Genomic DNA, 27,302 nt, shown 5'->3' on the forward strand with positions numbered 1-27,302 from the left:
AAAAAAAAAAAAAAAAAAAAAAAAAAAAAAAAAAAAAAAAAAAAAAAAAAAAAAAAGGCTTTCGGCCAACAAGGCCTATGTCAAAAATAGACAAAGGCCTCATTGGCCGTTGTGGTGGTTATCTGTGACTCAGCATCTCCACTACATGGTGAGTAGCAATTATCCTTTTCATAATGTCACTTCCAGTCAAACTTAGATGGTCTCCTAGCACTGAGAAAGTTGATGTAGAGTTTAATCCAGAAGCTGGAGAGAGGGGAGCAAGATATATAGCTTATTTGTTGTTTGTTAATGTAAGAGGAATGTTTAATGCAAAAAATAGTTTTCTGCCTGTTTCTCTCTCTTATATAGTGTTATGAAATAAAGTATATGGTTAAATCAATTGCATTTTATAGAGACAAACATAAAGACATAGTGGAACAGTACAATGTTTGTCATAATACTGAATGTACAATGTAGTAAGCTGAGTAGCAATATGCTTCTACAATTTATTTTCTGATGTGGTGTGGCAGATATTGTTTAAAGACATCAATAAATGCCAGTCATAAAAGTGAAAATTACATTGTGCAGTGCTCTGTTTTCCTTCTTGTAGAAATAATGCCCATTGACTTTATTAAAAACCAGATAAAACAATTAGGCCCTTTTACACATTGTACAATGGTGGTAAATGGAGTATTTATCTGCAGTAAAAATTATGTCCCTGGCACCATGTTTCTTTTCATGTTTATAGTTAAAGCAGCACATGAAAAAGTAAATAAAGCTGAAATTCACTTTCCATCCCCTCCCCCCATCTCAAACTGTTACATATTTGACTAAGACACTCTAGCCTGGAGATGGGCAGCAAATGCAAAAATTCAGACTATGGTCTCACATTGTTATTAAATAGTATTCAATCAGTGAAAGACGAGATGACAAGTTTTAGGATACAAAACTGGCACTGGCACTTGCAAATGTTCTAACTGGAACTCACACAAGGGCACTATCCCACCAGAGCAATAGTTATCTGGATAGCAGTCATTGGCAGGTTACTGGCATTGTAGCCATTTCTCATTTCAGTGTAGACAATGCTGTGTGATAGTTTCATTAACTGCACTGCAGACACCACTCACTCCAGTTACACGCTTTCCCCCAGTGTTCTACCCAGCCTGAGAAGTAGCCACCTGGAACAGAAGCCATTGGTTGGAGTGCTAGTGCTTCAAATTGGGTAGGCATCCACTACTTGGCACACAAAGAGAGTTCACAACTCAGGCACCAGCAGTGTGATCCGTGTTTGTCTGGTGGCTACAACTGAGGTTCCTCCCTGAACAAAGCAAATTAAAGTTACACACAGTTTGATAGTGTTAGAAACTGTAAATAGCTATATGCATCTTCAATCACTTCACGGAAATACTTGAGGTATGAAGAGAGAAGTAGATAGATAGAAAAGTTGAAAAATTAGAAGAATAACAAATGTCGCAACAGTGTTCCTTGAAAAAACTGTTGTATTATTTTGTGGATACAAGACACAGATATAATTATGTAGCTAATAATATGAAGAGCCTTCTGGGCCTAATGTAGTATACCTACTGTTACCAGTTAGAAACCAATTTCAACTACATAAACTGGGATACAATACTCCCTAATAATACGTCTTCCAGTCAATAAACACACAAGTTTTTGGAATTATCAGTATAAATCCTTGACTCATGTTGTTGGGGGGAAAGAGGAAAAGAAAGAAAGAACTGTTGTAATAAACTTCAAGAACTGAGGAACTGGTACACTTCACACTTGAGCAAACTTAGGGACAAAATGATGGTACACTATGACAGAATGCATTGATATTATGCTGAGGAGGGAACTTACACAGCAGTGAGACAGGTGTACAGGTCAGAAATTTGAGCATCCAAGAGGAAAGCCAATGGAAACTATACACTCAACTCAACAAACGAGTGTAAAGCAGCATGCATTTCTGGCTTGAATAAAAATCCCACTGAAAATGTAAATAAAGCTGAAGCCTTGCTCCCAGCTCTGGATAGTAAATCATCTGATGACTTCTTCTGGTCTTGTGTATCTTACAGACAAGTTAGTGATGCAACTACCAAAGTTAACAACTCAAAAGTGATATCTATGGACTCTCAAATTATGTAATAAAAAATATAAAAAAGACATTTCACTGCAACTAAACAAAAACATCAACTGAACACTTCATTAAGGAATCTTTCCAGCATCGCCTGATAACTATCATCCCATCTCACTCATATCAAAACATGATATTGTATGCACAAACAGATGAATCAGCATTTAGAGCGAAGTAATCTACACAGTTCCTCAAAGACGATTTCAGACCTCATTTTTCCACTGTCAAAGCAGTTGAGATGAATATCACAAAAATAGATGAGTGTTTTGAAACTAAAAAACAACCTGTGAACCCCTACAGATATGGGAAAAGCTTTTGATACTGTTTCCCATAGTATACTTATCAAACAGCTCCAGTACTACAGAGTTGAGATAATGCTCTTCACCTTATTGAGTCGTACCTAACCAATCTAGAACAGATAGTACCTGTAAACAATGAAACATCAGGCCACTTACCTATTATAAAAGCATGTCACAGCGTTTGCTACTTGGTCCTTTTCTACTCATTGTATACATAAATGATTTATCATTATTATGCCAAATGAGACAGTACTGTGTACACAGATGATATAACTCCAGTTACATTAAGTTTTTCTCTAGAGGATCTGTGACATAGCTTAATCACAGGAATGGACAGATGTATTAATTGGTTCCAGGCAAACTACTTACAAATAAAAACAAAACTGAAGACATTATTTTCAATTTAAGTATCTACAAGGAAGATATTAAAATAATTAAACTATTGGATTTCTACACAGATTAGAAACACTTCTGGGTGAGTCACTTAGAAAAACTGTGCTCAAAACAGTCTCAAGTGATTTATCTCCTTGTATAAATTGAGGAATTATGTACACAAAACTCTAAAGATGTATGCCAATCTTGCATTTTTTCACTCCCACCTTACTTATGGAACTCTTCTATGAGGTGACTAACCTGGCTCAAAAACTGTTTTCAAATGGTAAGAAAAGGCTGTCAGATGTATAGTGGCACTAACCCCAAGAAAATCATGGGAAGATCATTTCAAAGAGCTTATTATTACGAGGGTCCCTGGCTTCTTTATGTATAGCTGTCTCAGTGAGAATTTAAATAATTTTAACCTTACATCAATACATGAATACAATACTAGAAATGGACAATCACCTGTATTTCCTACAGTAGGCTAATTAAGGTTCATAAAAGCCATCTATATCTTTATCTCAGATTTTGCAACAGACTGCTCAGTCTATCCTCTATATAGTACATTTAAAATTGTTTTAGCAGAATGGTTTAAGGTAAAAGCATACTACTCAATAAAAAGTATGAGAAATCAAATGTGTTATTAAGTTCTGACTAATTACTGTCACACTAAGTTGTAACACTAGAGGCACTAGCAAATCCAAATAACCTATATCAAATGCTCTGCTAACAGGCTCCTACATGTAACATTCTGAGATTGTATACACCAATGTATTATTGATGTAAATATCATTTTATGTACTTCTTCTCTTAGCTTTACATGTAAATAGTTACATTAATAATATGTACAAGTAAAAAGTTTGGACATGAATAAATAAAAATTACTAAACAGCTAACCCGGTTCATGGTAAACAGTCTCAGTTGCAGGCTAGCTATCTGTTGGCTTCCAGGGACAATAAAGAATTGATTTTCAGTATTTCATATGATTGTTAACAAAATTTAAAATGCTGTCATAATCTAATCATTAAGTAGTATAATATTATGTAAAAGATTTAACATATTAAGATAAGTACTGCATTTAGAAACTGTGTATATGTTTTGAAGCAGCATAAATCACTGCATGAAAATATCCAGAATATATTCCTCTAGTGTTTGAGAATGAGAGCATTTAGTTACTTACAACATCCTTTACACATAATTTCAAACCTTTAAGAACCTTTTTCTCACTGAAAGGACTCTACAAAATGACAAAAGGAAAAACGTTTGTCACTTACTAGATTTTTGCTATTCTACATCTACATCTAAACTCTGAAAACCACTGTGAGGTCCATGGCAGAAGATTCATCCCATTGTACCAGTTATTAGGGTTCCTTCCTGTTCCGTTCACGTATGGAATGCAGGACGAATGATTGTTTGAATACTTCTGTGTGTGCAGTAATTATTCTAATCTTATCTTCACAATCCCTATGTGAGTGACACATAGAGGGTTGTAGTATATTCCTAGACTAATCATTTAAAGCTGGTTCTTGAAACTTTGTTAATAGACTTTCTCAGGATAGTTTAAGTCTATCTTCAAGAGTCTTCCAGCTCAGTTCCTTCAGTACCTCTGTGACACTCTCCCACAGATTAAATGAACCTGGGACCATTCATACTACCCTTCTCTGTATACATTCAATACCCTCCGTTAGATTTATCTGGTACAGGTCCACACACTTGTGCAATATTCTAGAATCACTTGCATGAGTGATTTGTAAGCAATTTCCATTGTAGACTGATTGCATTTCCCCAATATTCTACCAATAAACCGAAGTCTAGCACCTGCTTTGTCCACGAATGAACCTATGTGATCATTCTATTCCGCACCCCTACCCAGGTATTTGTATGAGTTGGCCCATTCCAACAGTGACTCATTCATGCTATAGTCATAAGTTACATGTTTTTTCATGTTGTGAAGTGCAAAATTTTACATTTCTGAGCATTTAAAGCAAGTAACCAATGTCTGCACCACTTTGAAATCTTATCTAAAGATCTGACTGAATATTTATGCAGCTTCTTTCAGATAGTATTTCATCATAGATAACTGCATCATCTGCAAAAAGCCTGATTAATATTGTCAGCAAAAATTAATTAATTAATTAATAAGTTAATTAATTAATTATTTTCTGTAAAGAAAACTTATGTTAAAGTGACATGTTCCACATCATTACAAAATGTCATATTCACGATCTATGGAACCAGGATTAATGTATGTATGTATGTATTAATACACAACATGAACAGCAAGGGTCCCAAGACACTTGGTCACAACACACTTCCCTGGGGCACACCCGAAGTTATTCCTACACGTGACGATGACCCTCCATCCAAAATTACATGTTGCATCCCCTCTACAAAAAGTCCTCAATCCAGTCACAAACTTCACTTGATACCCCATATGATCACACTTTTGACAATAAGCTTAGGTGTGGTACTGAGTCAAACGCTTTTCGGAAATCGAGAAATACGGAATCTACCTGACTGCCTTGATATAAAGCTTTCAGTATGTCATGTGGGAAAAGTGCAAGTTGGGTTCCACATGATCGACATTTCTGGATGCCACACTGGGTGGCATTGAGGAGGTAATTCTGTTCAGGATACCTCATTATGTTTGAACGCTGAATATGTTCTAAGATTCCACAACAAATCGATGTCAAGGATACTGGATGGTAGTTTTGTGGATCAGTTCTACTACCCTTGTTGTAGATGGGTGTGACTTGCACCTTTTTCCAAGAACTGGGCATGGTTTTTTGTTCAAGGGATCTACAATAGATTATAGTTAGAAGAGGGACTAACTCAGCTGCAACTTCAGTACAGAATCTGACATGGATTCCATCAGGCCCTGGAGTTTTGTTTTATTTAACAATTTCAACTGTTTCTCAACACCACTGACATAATACCTATTTCACTCATCTTTTCAGTGGTACGAGGATTAAATTGGGGCTTTAAAATTGCTGCATCTGACACAGTGGTTTAATTTATTACTTCTTTATTTCTAACTTAATTCAAAACACATTTTGCAGTCAGTATACACATTACCACTGAATGTATTTTGGAAAACTGTATCACTGTACAACACACAGTTCAGGAGATATGGCAACATAAATATTGAAATATGTGAAAAACCAGCTGTTGCTTAAAACAGAGTGCAAATTAGCCAGTCTATAGTCATCGAATGTTTAATAATGAGAACACATAGCATCTTCCAAAACACTTTAAACGTAATTTCAAACCTCCTCTATACTACTTCTTGCTTACATGTTTAACATTAATTATTTAACACATAACTTCATTTATAAAGTGATCAAAAGTTTGAAGCTATTTAAACATGGGAGTCCGATTCTTTAAAGAATCTGGGACAAATATATGAGGTTGATTTCTGACTTGGAATGGTACCAGTAAACCCTTGATTCTTTAAAGAATTGAACTCCAATGTGTAAAACAGCCTCAAGCTTCTGATTACTTTACAAAAACAAATACAAATGTTTTAATCCACCATTGAACATATTTACATGCAATTGGTGTCATCAGTGTTTACGTAACAATAATATCAATAATAATAATAATATAAACTTCGACATGAAAAATGTTATTAACTATAATACGATAATCCAGAATGGATACAATACATATTTGTGCAAATGTCAATAACAACACAAACTTTCCTAATAGATCAATTAAAATATAAATGAACTACATAGTCCAGTGAATGACAAATAAATAATAAAATAGATAATTAACAATAAGTACATGAAACAGTAATAAAATAGTTGCACAGTGTGGCATGTGTATAGTTCATACCGACAATCCTTCTTTCCACAAACAATACGAGACTGGAATAGAAGGGAGAACCGATAGAGGTACTCAGGGTACCCTCCGCCACACACCGTCAGGTGGCTTGCGGAGTATGGATGTAGATGTAGATGTTTGCAGTTAATTTATAGTTCAATCTCATAAGGAAAGTGGGTCATTTGTCACATACTAAAGGAACTCTTGAGCAGAGTAAATTACTTTACTTTTGATCCACCTCGAAAGACTAGTTTTAAATTTATTTACTGGCACTGTGTAGGCATTTTCAAGTAATTTGTTGAAGTGGACAGGACCAAGATATTTGTAGCCGTTACGTGTCTTTGCAAGCCTAGCATATGACATATTAATTGTATGTCCACTTCTTATGTTATGGTGATGAACTGTTCTCCTTAAGTCAAATTTACTCAGATTATCTTTAACGAAGACAAGGCTGTTGTAAATATACAGGCCGGGCACTGTTTCTTAAAATAATCTCAACATGATCCATATGGGCTAAGTTCTGCTATGCACTTTATGGCTTTCTTTTGCCATTTAAACACTAATTTTGAGCCTAAGGAATTGCCCCATAATAGTATTCCTAACTCAGGTGTGAATGGGAGAATGCAAAATATGCATAAAACAGAAGTTCTTTCCTGACACTGCTCTTCAGCTTGTATAGCAGATATATGGCATGTGCCAATTTGCCACCTATCTTCCCTGTATGGGTATCCCAGCTGAGCTTTTGATCTATATGAAATCCTAATAATTTTACTGTTTTGTTATCATGACTGGGAGCATTCGGATTGAATACAATAGTTTCAGTTTTATTATCATTCTTCTGCAGCACATTTGCCTCAAACCAACTCTCCACTGCCACTGCCGTGCTGTGCTGCACATTTTCAAGACTGGTATCACATGTGATGAGAGTTGTGTCATCAGCATATAGCACTGCATCACATGATACAACTGCAGGTAAATTATTTATATACAGGTCCCAGAACAGATCCTTGAGGTATGCCCTTTACAACTGGAAGACATTCTGACAGTTGATTATTTACCTTAACTAACTGTTAACTAACTTAACTAACTGTTTTCTATTGTCCAAGTATGACTACATTAGGCATAGAGCATTCTCTCTCACTCCATAGTGGTAGAGTTTTTTTGTGAGAATATTGTGGGAGACCTTATCAAAAGCTTTCCTGAGGTTCAACAGTGTTGCACAGATAATACCTTTATTTTCAAAACAGTTGTATATTTTTGCTACCATACTCTCGACTGCTTTGACTGTAGAAAGGCTAGATCTGAAACCATACTGTGAGGAGGTGAGTGTGTCATTATGTTCAAAATATTGACTCAACTGTTTATGCATGTATTATTCTATTATTTTTGATATTATAGGTATAAGTGATATTGGTTGACAATTATTTGGTGATGCTATATCTCCTTTCTTATGTACTGGTTTAACTACAAATGTTTAAATATTTATCTTTCAACATGTAAGAATGAAAAAGTTTATGAAAGGTCCAAAATTATGCTTAAAGTTTGTTGGAAGTCACTAAGTGCCTCCATTATGAAACACTGAATAAATATAAACACGGTAATTTGTGCTTCATTTTAAAGAAAACCTACTTTTTCGCCCACCTCAATGTTTATGCTGTCCTATCTGTTGGAACTACATGTTGTACAATAATACAATTTTGCAGCCATATTAAGTAATATATATAGATACTGTATGTAAAGTTTGTCCGAATAGATTTAGAACTAAAGAAGTAATAAATTAAAATGTCATACATGATATTGAAGTTTTACTGCATGAACAATGAAAATGTAGTAAGCAATAAACTTTTCTCCTTTTATTGTTTTGTTGGGGCACTGAAATTATGTGTAATATTTGGTGGAAGTCGCTACGTGCTACATCTATTTGAGGGCCATCAGTTCTGCTGCTTCAAGACAAACACAGAGTTTCTAACTGAAGTATTTGTCTTTGTGTTAAAACTTTTACATTATATTATCCTATTAATGAATGTATTATGATAGCATTTAAAAAAAATTAATTTGGTCAATAATTCAATGAAATATTGGAAATTTAATTTTTGTTGCCCTTTAATTGCAACTGGTACCTGGTTGCAGGGCAAAGTTTTAGTAAAACTGTATACATACCTACAAATAACTGGAAAATGAATCATGTTTCACTAAGAAGACAAATGTATAATAAGATATCTTTCAATCACTTATCAGTTAAGAAACTCTTAGGTATGTCGTCCACATAATCAGGAAAGATTCCAGAATCATGACATCACATTGCAAGGAGAAACAGTAAGCAAGATGGTAAGAGAAAGCAGGTGGGTCAATCAGGTGAGGAGAATTACACCATGTAGCTGGAATACTTCTTCAGTAGAGCTGAAAACTGGCATGCAGAGAGCCATTTGATTCAGAAAATGTTCATTCAGCACTATGATTCAGAAAATGTTCATTCAGTACTGTCTAAGGGCAAGTGCCACCCAGTAACAGTAAAATTACTTATTCCTAATGACTGCAGCAGAATCTGCAACCATTCAACAGTGTTAGATCTACCACACTGAACGACTGTCAGGGAGAACTTGACAAGCAATACGTTAGTCCCAATCTATAAAAAGTGTAAGTTAGACTGTCAGTGAGAGAGCACCGCAAGTTCCTGCTGCTAATAAGACGAGTACATTGTTTGTTTATTACATATTTTTATGAGCTTGAAACAGGAGTGACTTCTTTTCAATTACCTTTGTAGTAACTTCTTGCGTGTTTGAATGTTTACTATGAGCAACCTTTCATTTCATTTTAAAAACAGTGTAGTGTACAGTACTGCTGTTGCTATCAACCATTGTATTGACCCTCGTATCGTTCAGTCATTTGTTTATTTGGCTTAGAACAGCTCAGTGTCGGTTAGACCATTAATGAGAGAGCACCGCGGGTTCTGTTGGCACCCATCTACATAGGAAGAAATGATCATCATTTCTTGAGTCAATGATCATCACAATAAAATAAGAGAAATCAGGGCTTGCGTAGAAAAATTTATGTGCTTGTTATCCCGCGTGTCGTTTGAGAGTGGAACTGTAGAGAGACAGCTTCAAGTTGGTTCACTGAACCCTTTGCCAGGCACTTAATTGTGAATAGCAGAGTAATCATGTAGATGTAGATGTGAAACTGAGTATTCATTAATTAAAAAGACATAAAGATGTGAACTCCAAGCACAACTTCTATAGCAACATCTTCAAAGAGGCAATAAATACATACACTAAAGACAATGTAATTAGCAAAGTTGTGTAACTATGGCTCAAAAGATTGTCTTGGATAATTAAATGTGATGCTCTTTGCAAAACGTTATATGACTTAATACCTTCTGTCACCTTAGCTGCTTCAGACAGAGATACCACAAGGGGCTCGTCCAGGTTGTCTTTGTCTTCTATGTCAAAACTGTCTTCAATGTTGGACATGACCTTTCACTTGGCTGGCACAGAACATGATAACATGTCTCAGACAGACCCTGCACTGTGCCCTTATGAATCTCTACAACCTTAGTTAACTGCCTGAATTTCATTACCAGCATTCAAAAGATAAGAGGACACGGAATTCCAAGGGGAGATTTCAGCTCAATCAGTGTAGCTGATGGTGGCACAACAGCAATGCAATATCATGGAAATCTGATTTGCCAACAGAGCCTAGAATCCCCTCAGTCTGACACTTTTTAGAAGTAATGTTGTTCAACTGTTCTTAAGCATTATAACAAATTTCATACTGAATAGATGTTAGATTTAACAACTCCACAAAACAAGAGCAATAATTTCTCTTCAGAACCACCTAATGTGAGGGGAACTATAAATTTAACATCAGTGTACAGATATGAATATTAAATGTCCAACTAAAATACAATGTGACCAAAGTCTCTAGGCACCCATTAAAATTCATTCTGAAGTAAATAGTCTGTAGCATCTCCTTGTGTTACTATTGCAGTGTAATTTTTGGGGAAGGCTGTCCATGCAGCTGTAGCTGAGGCTTTGAGTCCACCAATGTAATAAGTCCATCCTATTTTCTCTAAATGAAGAAGCAACAGACTTTCCTCTGTGGACACGAACATTTTATGCGAACACAGAAAAGGTTCCATTGCAGAAAATATGGAAGCATCCTACAATCTAAAATGAACTTGTTTCATTGTCCTTGCAACCAAAATTTACCATCCAACTTAAAAACAGGAAAAATCAACCTCAGACCACTATACCATTTTCAAGAAATTTCACTGTCACTGCAATCCATTTGTGTGAACACCATTTGCCAGGCATCTGCAGTTCCACATATACATATGCCAACATTAGTGTCAGGTCATATATCATGACTGATCACCCCATAGTATCTTCCACTGTTTCAGAAACAAATGCTAGAAATCCCTACAACAACTTGTAAAGAAGTCTGATGACTGGTTTGTAGACCATGCTTTAAAGATCAGTAATCACCACCAGTTAATTCCTTATGGGTACCAGAGGAATGACAGGATTTAGTGCTTTCCTTGTGTTTTTTATTTACAATAATGTTGTTACTAGTGGCTCTGGATGCATACAACTGTTATAACCTTTAATCACTAATAAATTGCGTTGATACACAAAAGTAGAAACAATAGCGGGTTACATGCTACTAACTCCGTATCTGTCATTCTACTGCCGTGCCGTGACATGCGGCCGGCGCCGTTCATAGCCAGGTGGCGCTCCCGCGCTCGGCCGAGCTGCGGAGCACCTCTATCGCCGTGTTCGCGTACTGATGTAGCGGCACTTTTAAATCTCGTGGCACTGTCACAACACTTTTCCCCCCTTTGAAAAAAAAAAAAAACACTCACTTCCTTGGAGACACGGACAGTGCGGAGACATTCATGGCCTCTTGGGAGGCCCCGAGAAGATCCCGCGGAGAAACACGAGAGTATGGTCGAAATGTCCAGGACAGAAGCTTGCGCGTGGAACGTGCCTCCTGGACGAGATGATGGGTGAAAACTCCGGAGCAGCATCCATAGGTGTCGTGGACCTGGGGGTGTGCTCCAGCGAGATGGGTCCCGGTGAAGGCGGCGTCGCGACTGGGGCCGGTTCCGCTGTACTCGGAAGCGGGAGCGACGTCGGCTGCAGCAACACGCACGGAAGATCAGCAGCAGCGACAGGACTGGCTTCTCGGGCTGGCGGAGGCGAAAGAAGGGGCGGTGGCACTGGCGTGGCCACCACTCGTGGGCGCATCTGGTCATAATGGTGAACAACCATGCCGTCGTCCGTACGTATTTCACAAAGTCGGTGGCCGCGAAGAGCCTGAACCACCCCTGGAATCCATTTCGGGCGAGATCCATACCCTCGTGCCCACACGTCGGCGCCCACCGAGTATTTTCCCGCACGAGGGGACACAGTACAAGGCCTGACAGGGTGAAGCAGGTGCAATAGAGTGTGCGGTTGGTGGCCATGCAAGAGTTCAGCAGGGCTGCGATCACCCAGAGGCGTGAAGCGATTGCAACAGAGCGTCATCTGTGGAAAAATCACTAAGGAATTTTTTCATCTGGCTTTTGAAAGTGCGGACAAGGCGCTCGACCTCCCCATTCGATTGCAGATGGAAGGGCGGTGCTGTAACATGATGAATCCCTTGTCCAGTACAAAAATCAAGGAAGGCCTGCGAAGAGAACTGAGGGCTATTGTCCGTGACAATCGTGGATGGAAGACCTTCTAGCGCAAAGATTTTGGACAAAGCTAGCGTCGTCGCCGCAGTTGTGGGCGACGGACATCAAACAACAAACGGAAACTTCGAGAAGGCGTCAATCAACAGTAGCCAATAAGTGCCGAGGAAGGGGCCGGCAAAGTCAGCGTGCACCCATTTCCACGGCTGCGCCGGATCAGGCCACGGAGAGGGCATTGTACGGGGTGCAGCCAGTTGTTGAGCACACTGACCACATGCAGCGACCATGTGGGTGATGTCCGAATCAATACCGGGCCAATAAACGTGCCTGTGGGCCAGAGACTTAGTCCGAGAAATCCCCCAATGGTCTTCATGCAATAGTTTGAGAACATCTTTGCGAAGAGAGGCTGGCACCACGACCCGTGGAGATGCGCCATCCGTGGCCAGAAGAACAACACCCTCACGAACAGACAGACGAAGGCGCAAGGCATGGTAGTTGCGAAGGGGATCCGATGCCCGGCCCTTGGTCCTGTCCGGCCAACCCCGTTGAACAAAACTGATCACCTGACGCAGGACCGGGTCCCGTGCAATAGCCGACGCGACCTGCGAACCTGTAAGTGGAAAACCCTCGACTGCATGACGTTCTTCCTCATCAATGTGGAAACAGAATAGTTCATCTCAATCGAAAAACGGGTCGGGGCCCATCGGCAAACGCGACAACGCGTCAGCGTTGGCGTGCTGGGCCATGGGGCGATAGTGGATCTCATAGTGAAAATGAGACAAGTATAAGGCCCAACGTTGCAGGCGGTGAGCTGCCTTATCCGGAAGCAACGCCGAGGGGCTGAACAGAGAGACCAGCGGCTTGTGGTCGGTGATGAGGTGAAACTTAGAACCATACAAAAAAAAACGCTGAACTTTTTTAGAGCATAAATGATAGCGAGCGCCTCCTTCTCGATTTGAGGGTAACGCCGTTGGGCATCGTTGAGGGTCTTGGAAGCGTAGGTGATGGGTCGTTCCGACCCATCCTCATACCGATGGGCGAGAATAGCCCCTAGGCCATACTGCGACGTGTCAGTCGCCAGAACCAAGTGCTGACCCGGACGGAATGTGGCAAGACAAGGCGCCGACTGCAAATGAGCCTTCAGGCGGATAAAAGCCTGCTCACACTCGTCGGACCAACAGAAAGGAACGTTTTTGCATAACAGCTGATGCAGAGGATGAGCTACCGCCGCCACGGATGGAATGAATTTGTGATAATAAGCTATCTTGCCTAGAAATGCCTGAAGTTCTTTGACCGTAGACGGCCGGGGTAGAGCGGTAATGGCCGCAACGTGCTGTCGTAGAGGACGTATACCCTCACGGGACAAGTGGAAACCAAGATACCCAATGGAGGGTTGGAAGAACTGTGGCTTGTCCAGATTGCACTTCAACCCAGCCGAATGCAGAACCCGAAACAGTGAACGCAAATTGCGAAGGTGCTCCTCAGTGGAGGCCCCCGTGACAACAATGTCATCCAGGTAGTTGATGCAGCTGGGAACGGAAGCCGTGAGCTGTTCCAAAAACCGCTGAAAAATGGTCGGCGCGCTAGCGACGCCAAATGGCAACCGCTGGTACTGATACAACCCACAAGGAGTGTTGATGACGAGAAATTCCTTGGAAGACGCATCCAATGGCAACTGATGGTACGCCTCCGATAAGTCAAGTTTGGAAAAGAACTGGCCCCCAGCGAGCTTGGTAAATAACTCCTCAGGACGCTGAAGAGGATAAGTGTCAATGAGGCTCTGAGCGTTGACAGTGGCTTTAAAATCACCACACAATCGCAGACTCCTGTTTGGTTTGGAAACCACCACGATTGGCGATGCCCATTCGCTGGAGGTAACAGGAAGGAGAATCCCCAAAGCTGTTAACTTGTCTATCTCAGCTTTGACAGGTGCACGCAACGCCATCGGAATAGGGCGTGCCCGGAAAAACTTAGGCCGAGCTGTAGGTTTAAGAGTAATGTGGGCTTCAAAATCCTTGGCACGACCCAGACCAGCAGAGAACACGGACGAGAATTCAGAACACAATCCATCCAGCTGTTGATACGGAATATCCTCAGATATGAGGTGCACATCATCATCAATGGAGAACCCGAATAACTGGAAAGCATCATAACCAAACAGGTTTTCAGTGCCCGCATGATCCACCACATAAAACGTGAGGGGCCTAACAACAGACTTGTAGGCAGTGGAAGCATCAAACTGGCCAACGATAGGAATTTTCTGCTTATTATAAGTTCGTAGGTTTCACGTAACTGGAGACAAGGGAGGGGAGCCCAACTCCAAATACGTGCGAGAATTAATGAGAGTTACTGCAGAGCCAGTGTCCACTTGCATGCGAATTTCTTTATCCAGAACATGAACAGTAACAAACAACTTATTTGTTTGAGAAAGCACACAGTTAACATCCATGTCCGATTCCTCGTCCTCGTCGACTGGAACTTTAGGGGACTGACACACAGAAGCAATGTGGCCTTTTTTCCTACATGAATTACACGTGGCCCAACGTTTTGGACACGCAGCCCTGTCATGCTGTACGAAACAACGTGAACAAGAAGGAAGTGCGGAACGAACCTGCTTCTGTGGTTGCTGTTTTCGCTGCGAGCGTGGCGGCTCAACGCAACGTTGTTGACACGAGTGAACTGCCGCCACATCGTCGTTCCCCTGTGAAACAAGCAAATTGTCCGCGTCAAAAGTGGTCTGTACGGCGCCTACATCACATCACGCGTCTATTTGCGCACCAGCAGCGTGAGACACTTCAAAAGATTGAGCGATGCTGAGAACTTCCAACAATGACGGGTTTGGCAGTTGTAAGGCACGTTGCCGAACTTCTTTATCAGGAGCAAGCCGTAGAATAGTGTCCCGAACCATTGAATCAGCATAAGACTCATGATGAGTGTCCGTGACAAACTGGCATTTCCTACTCAGACCGTGTAGTTCCACCGCCCAAGCCCGGTAAGATTGATGGGGCTGTTTACGACACCGGTAGAACGCCACGCGGGCGGCCACGACGTGGGTGTTTTTTCGGTAATAGTTAGACAATAAGTCACACATTTCCTGGAAGGACAGAGAGACAGGTTCCCGCAGAGGGGCTAACTGAGATAGCAGCTGATAGATCTGTGGGGAAATCCAAGATAGAAACAACGACTTACACATAGGAGCGTCGACAACGCCGAAAGCCAAGAAGTGTTGCCGCAAACGCTTCTCATAATCCTCCCAGTCTTCAGCGGCCTCGTCGTAAGGAGGGAACGGAGGCGGAGAAGAGGAAGACAGACGATAAGTAAGCGATGCCGACAACGCCTGAATAGCAGCCGTCAGCTGTGTTTGTTGTTCAATGAGCGCTTGCAGAAGCTGTTCCATGTCTGCCCCGACACGAACACACAATCCCACAACGCAGGAAAAAAAATATCCGACCTCGTCGCCAAAAAGTGTTATAACCTTTAATCACTAATAAATTGCGTGGATACACAAAAGTAGAAACAATAGCGGGTTACATGCTACTAACTCCGCATCTGTCATTCTACTGCCGTGCCGTGACATGCGGCCGGTGCCGTTCATAGCCAGGTGGCGCTCCCGCACTCGGTCGAGCTGCGGAGCGCCTCTATCGCTGTGTTCGCGTACTGACGTAGCGGCACTTTTAAATCTCGTGGCACTGTCACAACAACAACTTCTCTTACAAGTGTCTAATGCAATGCCCGAATTTGAGGCATTTTTGAAAACAAGTCAATGTTCTCTGACATATTCTGAGGAATAACATGTCAATGATGTGATACATTGTCCCTGCACTTGTACATTCCTCGATACTTCACCTCATATCACCAGAATACTTTAAATGGGCTGTCAAGAGATTTTCAGCTGTCACTTCTGCTGCAATTCTGTGACTGCAGTAGCAGGATGTTATTCATTATAATAGCTGGATACTGTACTATCTGCTTTACACTTATTGCTTTAGAGTAGGATTTGCCAAGATTTTAGCTCACAGGCCATGTCTGGGCACGAACCCGCCTCCATGCCACACTATCTGACACAAGGAGGGGAAAAGGGCAAAACAGCGAACACACCACATTTAAATGGCAGTGCAGTCACATTGCTGCAACTTGGTCTTATATTTCACATTTCTCAACAACACAAATCACATACAAAACAAGTTTTCAGTATTTATTAATTATTTTTTGCATGCTGAACACATAATTTTTATCCAGTATAAATTGTTGGCATAAAGACAGACACCGATGATTTTTTCAGGGTTTCGCACTCACATTGCCATGTAATCGTGATTTATTTAGTTTCATAATCGAAAAAGGTCTTTCACACATGTATGTCAGTCGAAATATTGTAGTACTTTTGCAACCTCCTTATGGAGACTTGGAAAATCTACCTGAGGAAAGCAGTGTAGATGTTCTGGACTGTTTTAAGATAGAAAGATTTGTCACTGAAACTGGAATTACCCCGCAGGTCAGTCCATTATGGCTGAACATGCACAAGGGTGCTTTCAACTGAAATGGCAAATGATCTCGAAATCAGTGTGAAAAGAGATGTGAGATTGACAGTGTCCTCAAAACTTTTATAAAACTATTCTTTTAATTCTTGCAAGTCTACAATTAATTCTTCAAACCATGTGCTTTCTTTAACGCCAGTGAGTTTAGGGAACTGGACTGTCTTTGTCAGCATGCGTCCCTCCTACAACACAATTTTCTTTTTAAATGCATCCTCATCAAATCAGAAAGAAGTTACCTTGCAATGTATTACTGTGAGCAGCATGCAGTCAAGTCCACTTAAAATCCGTAGTCTGCAATCCATTCTGGATGTTCTAATTTTCATTCCTGCACTCCTTTTTTCTTCATAAATTGAACAACAGCGAGTTTTAAATCGAAAAATCATTTCAGATATGCCCCTTCAATTAGCCAACATACTTTGCAGTAATATATGAAGTCTCTGTACCATAACTCTTTTCCTTTGAAAACTATTGCAACCGATAATGTAATAATGTTGTCACTTCAGGATTTTACTATTCATATCACCAATTTCTTCAAGTGCTCCATGCCTGCAAATTTCCTTGATTTACAGAACATTGATTTACAGAACAATTTGATTTACAGAACAATGAATCCCATCCGTCGACCATTGTAATTTTTTGCTCTTTCGTTGTCATCTAAATGTTTAAATTCTCTCTGCATGACACTGTAATGTTGCTTCATAGTAAATAAGCAGTACCCCTCACTTATGTGAAATGAAAGTTCTCATCCCTCTCTTCCTCCATTCCCATACATTTTAAAGGATTGTCATGACAGATCGCTAGACTGCATCTTTTGGCACAAACAGCCACTGGACCTGTAAACGTCCTTTATAACGCAAACAAATAGTGAACATTAAACAGCAATGACATCATGATTCTGTCAAACTCAGAAAGTTCTGCTGGACTCAGAGAGTCGTGCCGACTGAAAAATGCCACACTGCAATCCTCAATGAAGTGTCACATTGTTCTGGGTACTTCTGAGAAGGACCAAGCAAAGCCGGATCTTGGCTTGCTCATGGCCCGCACATGTGAAGTCTGTCATGCCATAACTGGCCTTGCTTTAGAGAGTGCTGTGAACATACTGGGAAAGTACTCTGAAGCTGCTAATATTTGGCTGTTCATGGAAGTGAAAGAGAGAAGTACTGTGCATTTGATGAAAAATCTTTCTAAAACACAAGAAAATAGTCTCCCTTGACAAAGATTTTCTATTGGTCTATGAAACCCAAATTTAGTACATGCAATTTTTATTAATTTATTCTGATTTGATAAAAACAGGAATAAATTACAAATAAAAGTTACACTGAAACATATTGGTATTCTAATATAATTCCTACCAAATTTTTCAAACTTGATAGAAACAGATAAGAATTACAGACTCTGACCTGTAGCCATTTAAGCCGCTGTTTGAGACTGTACTGTGCTGGAGGCTGACTTAAAGGTGTTTCCTGCTGTGAAGAAACCAGCTGGCTGGTTTCAGAGTCAATCTTTAACAGAAAAAGAACAATACTGGATTACACTGTGGAATACAGCAACACGATAGAACCAATTAAGATTTCTTTCCTTAGATGAAATCAGGCAAATATTATAGTTACATGAAAACAGACACTGGGAAATAAAATTTTCTTGTCATTAACTTACAAAGCAGTTTACACAGAATAAAGATTTATCATTCTGATAATTATACAATGAAAGCTTTCATGGCCAGTATTTCCATCCATGGTGATTTTAGTTACATGGGCATTTGGCATAATCTAATAAATGCTTCCATACATAACATTTCGTGCTAAAGACATCCTCAGATGCTAATGTAAAGACTTCATTAGTTGATTTTTAACTGGGCTATATTACATACATGACACTGAAGAGGAAGACAAAAATGAAATCTGTATATTGAACATGGTCAGCAAGCTGAACTCTTTATACTTAACCGCACAAGTCAGGTTGTGAAGCCACCTGACCACTGTCTAAAATCGTAGAGTTTTGATGGTTGTGTTACAGAGTTTGTATAGCAAAAAAATTGGTAGCCTAGTCAAATGGGAATTTTACCGTAACAGAATTGCAGAAGTTTTTTTTTTCTCTGTGCTTCTATAAGTTATCTGGGGTGCTCAATCCAAATTTCATATTTGCTGTTTAACACGAGTTTGGTTTCACAATGAAAAACACAAAGGAATCTCAAAATTTTCGTACTTGTTTCAGTGTTTCACTTATATTTAAAATATTATGGATTTTTCGAAGTTGCCCATTCGACACAAAATTAATGTAGCCAAAATATCCTACAAAATGCATTACTCATGTACAATTTACAGATAGGCAGAATCAGCTCCAGAGTGTGCCTTAAAGCAGAGATTCTTTGGCCTACTGCAAAACCATCAAAAATGTCCTCTCCCACTCTCTACAACTCAAAACATGTTTATGTTATCAACAAAAACCCCTACACTATGCGAGAGAACATTAAATTTACCGCAAGAAATGTCTACAACATTCAGAGTTTTCTCATAGGGGGGGGGGGGGGGGGGGGGGGGGGGGAGGAAGCAAAGAGTGAAACTTACGAAAAATGCCTTCTGTGTTCTACAGTTAACCTATGCTTCCCACCTGTCTATATCTCACAGGTGCTATACTTTCAGTGTATTACACTTCAAAGATGTTGTTTCAAATGATGGGAAAGCACGTTTGTTATCTTTACAACATATCATGTACAGGACACTGAACAGGAAGATGAATACGGAATCTGTATATAATAATGTACATGTGTCATGAAATGATTTACTGTAGAGTCTGGATTGGGTAATCACTTCAAGTAGGTTCTTTCCATATGGAAAGAAAGAAGGAATTCAGTGACTGAACATGGATGCAAAAGATGGATAAGTTGTTTAGCGAACTATCGCACCTGTACTGATGACATGGGTGCAGGCAATGTTTCTTGGGCACTAGAAGATCCAAGTGAAGGGGCTTGGGCAATGATGGAAGATCCAACCAAAGTGTCAATGGCTGAGCAGTGAGCAGTGAGTTGTTTCTGTTCTTCAACTGAAAAGCTTAACTGAATGGTTAATGTTATGACAGGGAAAGTTGATTAATATAGATGTATAAGGCTGCAAAATAGTACATGAATTAATACCTTTGTCACCTCGGCTGCTCTAGACAGCGATACCGCAAGGGACTCATCCAAGTCATCTTCGTCTTCTAAATCAAAACTGTCCTCAATGCTAAAGCACGAGCCTTCACGTGGATGGCACAGTTTTGAGCAGAACAGTCCTGCTTGCCTACACCCACAGTGACCTTGGTACTCTGTCTTGGATTAGCAAGATATAATCTGAATAAGTCTCTCGAGAACTGAAGGTTCAGTGTGGTAATAGGAGTCAACCCATTTTTTGTCGACTTCCACTCCCACTGCTCTGGATCCAAATAGTTTCCAATCCACTGCTGCACTTGATGGAAAACTCCAAAGGTGTGTTGTTGAGCTGCCACTTCAGTGGGAGGGAAGCCAGTTTCATTGATGCAGTGAAGGCTGAGGCAGACGTCATGCATGGCTTATCCCTCAGCTTGTTAAGACGAGCAAAGAAACTGTGCCCACAACATCAGTAAAACATAGTTCACTATGTAGCATATATGTCTTTCGTATGTATCTATCACTAAATGCCTTCTTTCTTTCCCAGATGAAGAACCCACTCGAAGTGACTAGCCAATTCTGGTTGAAATTTATTCATTTCATGACATGTGTGTTACTACATGCAGAGTTCATATTCATTACCTGATCCGTTGTGAATATAATTTGTTAACGTTTTCATCATACATGCTTTCCCATCATTCAAAACAACATCTCTGAAATGTAATACACTGAAAGTAAAGCACCAATGAGGGATAGATGGGTGGGACAGATCGACTGGCTGTACGCTGCACAAGGCATTTTTCGTAATTTCCTCCCCCTTACGAGAAAAATGAATGTTACACACATCACTTGCAGTAAATTTAATATACTTTCACATGTTGTTGGGATTTTTGTTGATAACTCGAATATTCTTCAGGTTGTTGGGGTGGGAGCTGGCATCTTTGACATTTACACAGATGAGGCAAAAATTGCTGCTTTTCTGTGTGCTGTGTCAATATTGATTGCCAGACAATCAAACATGACTTGTGCACTTTGTAGGAAGTTTTAGCTACTTTAGTTTTGAATAGAAAGGTCATCTCAGAAAAATACATAGGTTTCAAGATAAAAAACTGAAAAAAGTGTGAACATTTCGAGGTTTTTTGCATTTTCTGTTGTGAAGCTGACCTACTAGCGATCAAACATGCAATTCGGATACAGCACCCCAAAAAACATACAAAACTATTGAGAAAGAACTTCCACAATTTTGTTACGAAAACAGCTGTTTTGAACACCAATTAACTGGACTAAGGTGCTATTTCCTTTATTTAGCACTAAGAACCACAACATGTCTAATTTCAGTATTTATTCTTTCTGCTGAAGTTGCTTTTTTGCTATTTAATTTCCATAGACTGCCTGCACATCCCAGCACAATCATGGCTGGATCATGATAAAATTATAAGGGAAAAAAAGCTAATAGAGTGTATCCCAGTCATGATACTAGAAGAAAAGAAGATATCCACTGTGAGCATACAGATCTGAATGTGGTACAGAAGGAGATCCATTTCAGTGGCGATAAGATTCTTAATGTCCAACCCTGTTTAGTGGTTTCTTCCTAGTTCCTATTGCAAGGGTCATTTTACATTATAATGTAGACTGAACCATGTGGTATAGAATCCGTCAGTCTGTAATACGCATTTCAGATATACACAAAGATCCTTATTTAAGCGCATGTTTATGTATCACTGTAAACATATTTAAATACTTTTAATTTTTTTATTAATAGAACCTAAGATGAAGGTATCTTAACATGGAACTGATCAGTACTATTTAGATAATACCATAGAATGTAACCACAAGAAAATGACATGACATGACATGACATATCCTCTGATATATTCATAAAAGGGGAAACTGACATATTCAATATACTCTGATATACTCACAACTTGGATCACTGAAACAGTTGCAAATACTAAATTCACCAACGAATATTTAACAATGTATACTTCTTTTCAATTCATTGCACTCTGTTCTCAGAGTGCAAACAAAAAATGTGCATCATTCACTCACAGATCCAGAGCCCTGTTGAGGTATTCTGCAGCCTTGGCAGAACTGCCAGAAACCCCCCCCCCCCCCCTTTCTCTCTCCCTCTCTGCCCATAAAACTACATTTCCACCATTTTTCTGTGTAACACATATAATTTTGTACGTACATTCAATAAAAATGAAGCATTATTGAAAAATATTATTTAAACTATCTATATTTACACAAGTATTGTACAGAACAAATTAAATGTTTCACTGTAGAGAATAGATCATAAGGTTTCAAAAGTTTCTAAAAAAATCAGTAAAACAGTATTTTATTGTTCGTAGACCTGTTTTATGAGGATGGTTTGAAAAGTTCTTGGAATCACCATGAGAGGTCAGCACTAGCACAATGAGTTGTTCATGTGATATTCATTTGACTGTTGTCCGTAAACACATGCCACATCAGTGCTCTTGGAAAACAGCTGTTGTGGTGATGTGGCCCTGCTGTTGTTCCCGCATAGTGATTTGCAAAAATGGAAACAATGGAGAGTACTTCATAAAAAAAGGTACAAAAGCAAAGGACATTCACGCTGATTTCCAGAATACATGGGGGACTCTGCTCCTTCATATTCAACTGTTACCAAGTGGACAAATGAATTTAAATTTGGTTAGGAGAGCTTAGATGACGATCCACATTGTGGTCAGCCAAGACACGTAACTACTCCAGAAATCATTGCAAAAGTGCACAAAATGGTCATGGAGGATTGCCAATTGAAAGTGCGTGAAATTGCTCACACTTGCCAGATGTCATCTGAAAGGGTATATCACATTTTCACTGAAGAAATAGAAATGAAAAAATTATCTGGAATACAGGTGCCGTGACTCTTGACCGTGGATCAAAACCGCATGAGAATGGACATAACGGAACAATGTTTGGCCCATTTTGGGAGAAACGAACAAGACCTTTTGCGCCCGTTTGCGACCACAGATGAAACTTGACTGCATTACTATACCCCAGAGACAAAACAACAGTCAAAGCAATGGAAACAGGCTTATTCTCTGCCACCAAAGACAATTTCTTTGATGGGAAAGGTCATGGCATCAGTGTTCTGGGATGCGAAGAGGATTCTGTTTGTAGATTATCTCCCCACTGGGCAAACAATTACTGGAGAATACTAAGCTAATCTCCTGGACAAATTGCAATAAAAGATATGCAAAAAAAGGCCAGGTTTAGCAAGGAAGAAAGTTATCTTCCAACAAGACAATGCGCACCTGCACACATGTGCTGTCGTCATGACAAAATTCCATGTATTAAGGTAGGGATTGTTGCTGCACCCGCATTATTTACCTGATATGTCTCCATCAGACTTCCATCTCTTCCCAAAGCTGAAATTTTTTCTTGGTGGACAAAGATTCACTTCAAATGAAGAACTGATAGCCAGAGTTGACAACAATTTTGCAGGCCTGGAGGAAACTCAGTTTTGAGGTGGGATCAAGGCACTGGAATGTCGTTGGACCAAGTACATTAATTTACATGGAGACGACATTGAAAAACAAGAAAGGTTTCAGTGATGTATTTTTTTTTTCTATTCCATTCCAAGAACTTTTCAAACCACACTCGTACATTGGTTTTAGGATTATGTATAATAAGGACTTTGTCTTGGATGAATGTCCTTTCCAAGGAGGATAGATTGCAAAAGATGATCATCCAAGAGAAACGGCTGCAGGGAAGACCACTGAGATGTGGATGGACTAGATAAAGGAAAAGACAAACTAATGTGGGACCAGTTACTTCAAGTTCCAGAAGACTGGCAAAAATGGGAACAGACTGTTAAAAGGATTATGCGGTGTGTCATGAACTTTTCAGCTACGAAAGTCTGAGTATTGATGATGATGATGAAGCTAATGAACATATCTAAGAATCCTACTCAACTTGTTGGAGAAAAAGTACACCAAAATTCTCTTGAGAATTTTCTAACACCTGAATTCACTTGCAATAATGGCATCAGATTCATTGCACTATGTCAACAGAAGTATTTTAAAGTCGCGTCAATCTCCAGAAGGATATATTTTCGAAATCAAAAGAGTTGCAGGCAACCCATCCAATTGCTTGATGAGTATCACATTGATTGTGTTGCCATCACATACAATTCACAGAAATTTACTTACTAATTCACAACTGTTAAATGCGATAAAATCCAGGGATGGTGTAGACTATTGATGAGTTGAACTGTTAACCAAACACATGGAGCCATGTTGAGTTTATCATGATTCAATTCATTTTGTTTAGCATCACTTTCACGAGAGCATGTATACTGCATATGATTTCCGTGATTTTATAACTGAATTTTGTCCAATTTGTCTCACTTGGTAACTTCCTTTGTGCACAGGTTTGTTTGTGAGGACCATGTGGTTATGATGAATTGAGAAAGTTTACAATGCCAAGGTCATAGTGATCTTACGCTGTAGAACATCTGAGTAAATTATAATTCTGAATTATGCTTCCTTTTTATAGCAATTCACTTCAAATAGAAATTTTTCTCATTTATTCCGCATGTTAAAATCAAGGGAACAGCCCCTCTTGCTACCCATGTGTGTTGCGGTGAAGGTTTTTCAGCTTTTTCCTTCCTGCTTGTCTCTCAAGTACCTGTGAATGTAAGTGTTCGTGATTAAACTATCCTTTCATCATTCCTCTTCCATAGATCATGGACCTTGCAGGGGACTTCGAAGTTAAGTTCTAAGGTAATTAATATGCGACGTAATAGATTACAATCAACACAACCATCATATTGCTCACTATAGACGTCCTCTCCAGGGGACACCATCTTGACGAACCACTGTCCATGCGGGTGGAGAGTCTTGTGTATCTGTGTGAAGCTGAGGGCTATGCTGACGGTACAGGACCTACTGCCAGAAAGGCCTTAGCTGATGGATCAGACTAAGAGTGTCCCACAGCATCCTGTCTTCCTAATCCACTCCTAGTCCTTACCCAATTCCCTTCCCCAACCCAAGGTGTGATGTGATCTGTGCCGAGGGGTGTGTGGGACGTGGGAAAATGTGTCGCAAATGAAGCCTCAGGGATACTGAGTGACCTCCCTGAGTAAGTAGCCTTACACCATGCAGGTTTTCCATGGTGTAGACTGTGTAGATTCCCAAATCTCGTGGGACCAAGAGGGACACGACTGATGAAAATAATTTAAAACAATCTGAGGGGCAAACTGAGGCCTCAGAAACCCAAACATCGGGGTGAAGACCGATGGAATGTACTCCCACTACTGAATCAGGGTCTAGACCTGAGCAAGAAGTGAAAAATGTAACTGAGAAGTTGGACCAGATCGAGATCAAAGCCTTGTCTGGGGCCCAGAGACAAAACTTCTCAGGGAACAGAAGCAAAAGGAAGGAAAAGAATGGCTTCCCAAACAAATGTGGAGGCAATTAAAATAGCTTGAGCCCATGGCCCCCAAGAAAAAACTGTCTCGTGTTGAAGGGGATACACAGACGCCCCCTCAACGTCAAAGATAGGTAAGAAGAGGATAAGGGAGGAATCTAAGACTCCCTCCTCTCAGGATAAGCAAGTCCAGAAAAAGCCGACGCAAGAAATAGGGAAACAGACCTATAGTACTGTAGTCTCGGTTTTTTGGATGGTGGGCATCCAAGAAGGCCATCCACTGGTAAGCATCACCTCACAGCAGGAGTGGCTCATGCAGATGGCCCTCTTTAAAAATATTGGGGGGGGGGGGGGGGGGAGGACGACACTGGTCCAGAGCCCAAATGCAGGAGGGTCTATCTAGATCGCTGTGCCATCATTTTTGTCTGTGAGGGGGTGCAAACGGTGGAATGGCTCAAGGAGAAGGTGCCCATGATATCCCCATGGGACGATGCGGACCTGCTGGTCAAGATGACAGCTGAGCTTCTTAAGACCGCAAAGGTAGCAATATGGGTACCAAAGATTCTTAAGGATGTATCTCCAGAGACTATTTTCGAGAAAATAGGGGTCCAGATACAAGAGCAAGCCCTGAAATTGTTTTTAGGGTTCTCACAGGTCGCCGTCAGGGTAATCAAAGACCTCACAAGCAATTATGGCAGCAAGATGGAGACTTGAGGTGCTGCAGATTAATCTGCAGCCAATAAAGGGGCCACTGCTGCACTGAGATGTCACCTGGGGAGACAAGAAGCGGACGTGGTCCTGATACAAGAACCCTACTTATATAAAGGGGGTGTATCAGGCCTCGATGGTACTGGAGGTAAGCTGATTTATGTTAGAAATATAAGAAACTCCAGAACATGCATTTATGTGAGAAATGGAATTTCTTTCATGCCAATGATGGATTTCTGTTCCAGAGACCTGGTGACCTTGATGCAGCAATGTGAGGAAGGTATCACGAGGGAAATTGTTTTGGCCTCAGCATACCTCCCTTACGAAGGCAGCTCTCCTCCTCCTTTGGAGGTGAGGAGACTGACGGAAGCTTGACATTGACAATGTGACCAACTGTTGGTGGGATGCGATGCCAAAGCCCACAACCTAGTGTGGGGCAGCAAGGACACCAACAGTAGAGGTGAGTACCTTCTTGAATTTCTCTTGTCTAACAACTTGGAGAACCTAAATAGGGTTGACGAACCTACATTCAGGAGCAGCAGAAGGGAAGAAGTAATTGACATAACCTTTGGTTCCATGATGATGGGCAGTTATGTCAAACAACGGCATGCGGCGTTACAGCCATCCTCATTGGACCACATGTATATTAAATTCAGGGTTGAAATGGGAATCAGACAGACCACGGCCTATAGGAATCCCAGGAAAACAGACTGGGAGACATATAGGAGAGACCTTGAGTTAAGCCTATTGTAAATTAAAACCTTGATAAGGAATCCAGAAGAGTTTGAGGAGGTAGCAGCAGCTGTAACCTCTGCCATAGTGACCTAATACCAGGACAACTGATCAATCATGAAGAAGTGCACAAATAGGATTGTGCCATTGTGCCTTGGTGGAATAACAACTTGGAAATGCAAAGAAGACAGGTACAAAGACTGTTTAACCTTGCAAAACGTAAAGGACAATGGGCAAAATATCGTTAGGCTCTTGTCAACTACAACTTTGCAATTAGACAAGCAAAGGAGGCATTCTGGAAGGCATTCTGTGAGGAAGTGAAGGGCATGGCTGCTCAAGTCAGACTTCACAAAATCCTAACTACAGTATCAACTAATCCAGGAGGTACATTGAGGCAGTAGGATGGGGAATATGCAAAGACAGCACGAGACACTGGAATTGCTCCTCAAAACTAACTTCCCTCACCATGCTCTGACGGATAACAAAGACCAGAATGCGATCCCTGAAAGACAATGGTTCTCCGGCA

General features: G+C 40.3%; 1 protein-coding gene across 1 annotated transcript in view; it reads right to left on the reverse strand.

Moving 5' to 3' along the window:
- Positions 1–27,302, reverse strand: part of LOC126474622 (uncharacterized) — a 624,438-nt gene that overhangs the window by 156,544 nt on the left and 440,592 nt on the right. The window contains exon 8 of the mRNA XM_050102100.1: positions 18,219–18,320. Coding sequence (XP_049958057.1) covers positions 18,219–18,320 — 102 coding nt within the window. The remainder of the gene's footprint in view (positions 1–18,218; positions 18,321–27,302) is intronic.

The sequence above is a fragment of the Schistocerca serialis genome, chromosome 4 (genome assembly GCF_023864345.2).
Source record: "Schistocerca serialis cubense isolate TAMUIC-IGC-003099 chromosome 4, iqSchSeri2.2, whole genome shotgun sequence".
In the NCBI taxonomy this organism is placed as follows: Eukaryota; Metazoa; Arthropoda; class Insecta; order Orthoptera; family Acrididae; genus Schistocerca; species Schistocerca serialis.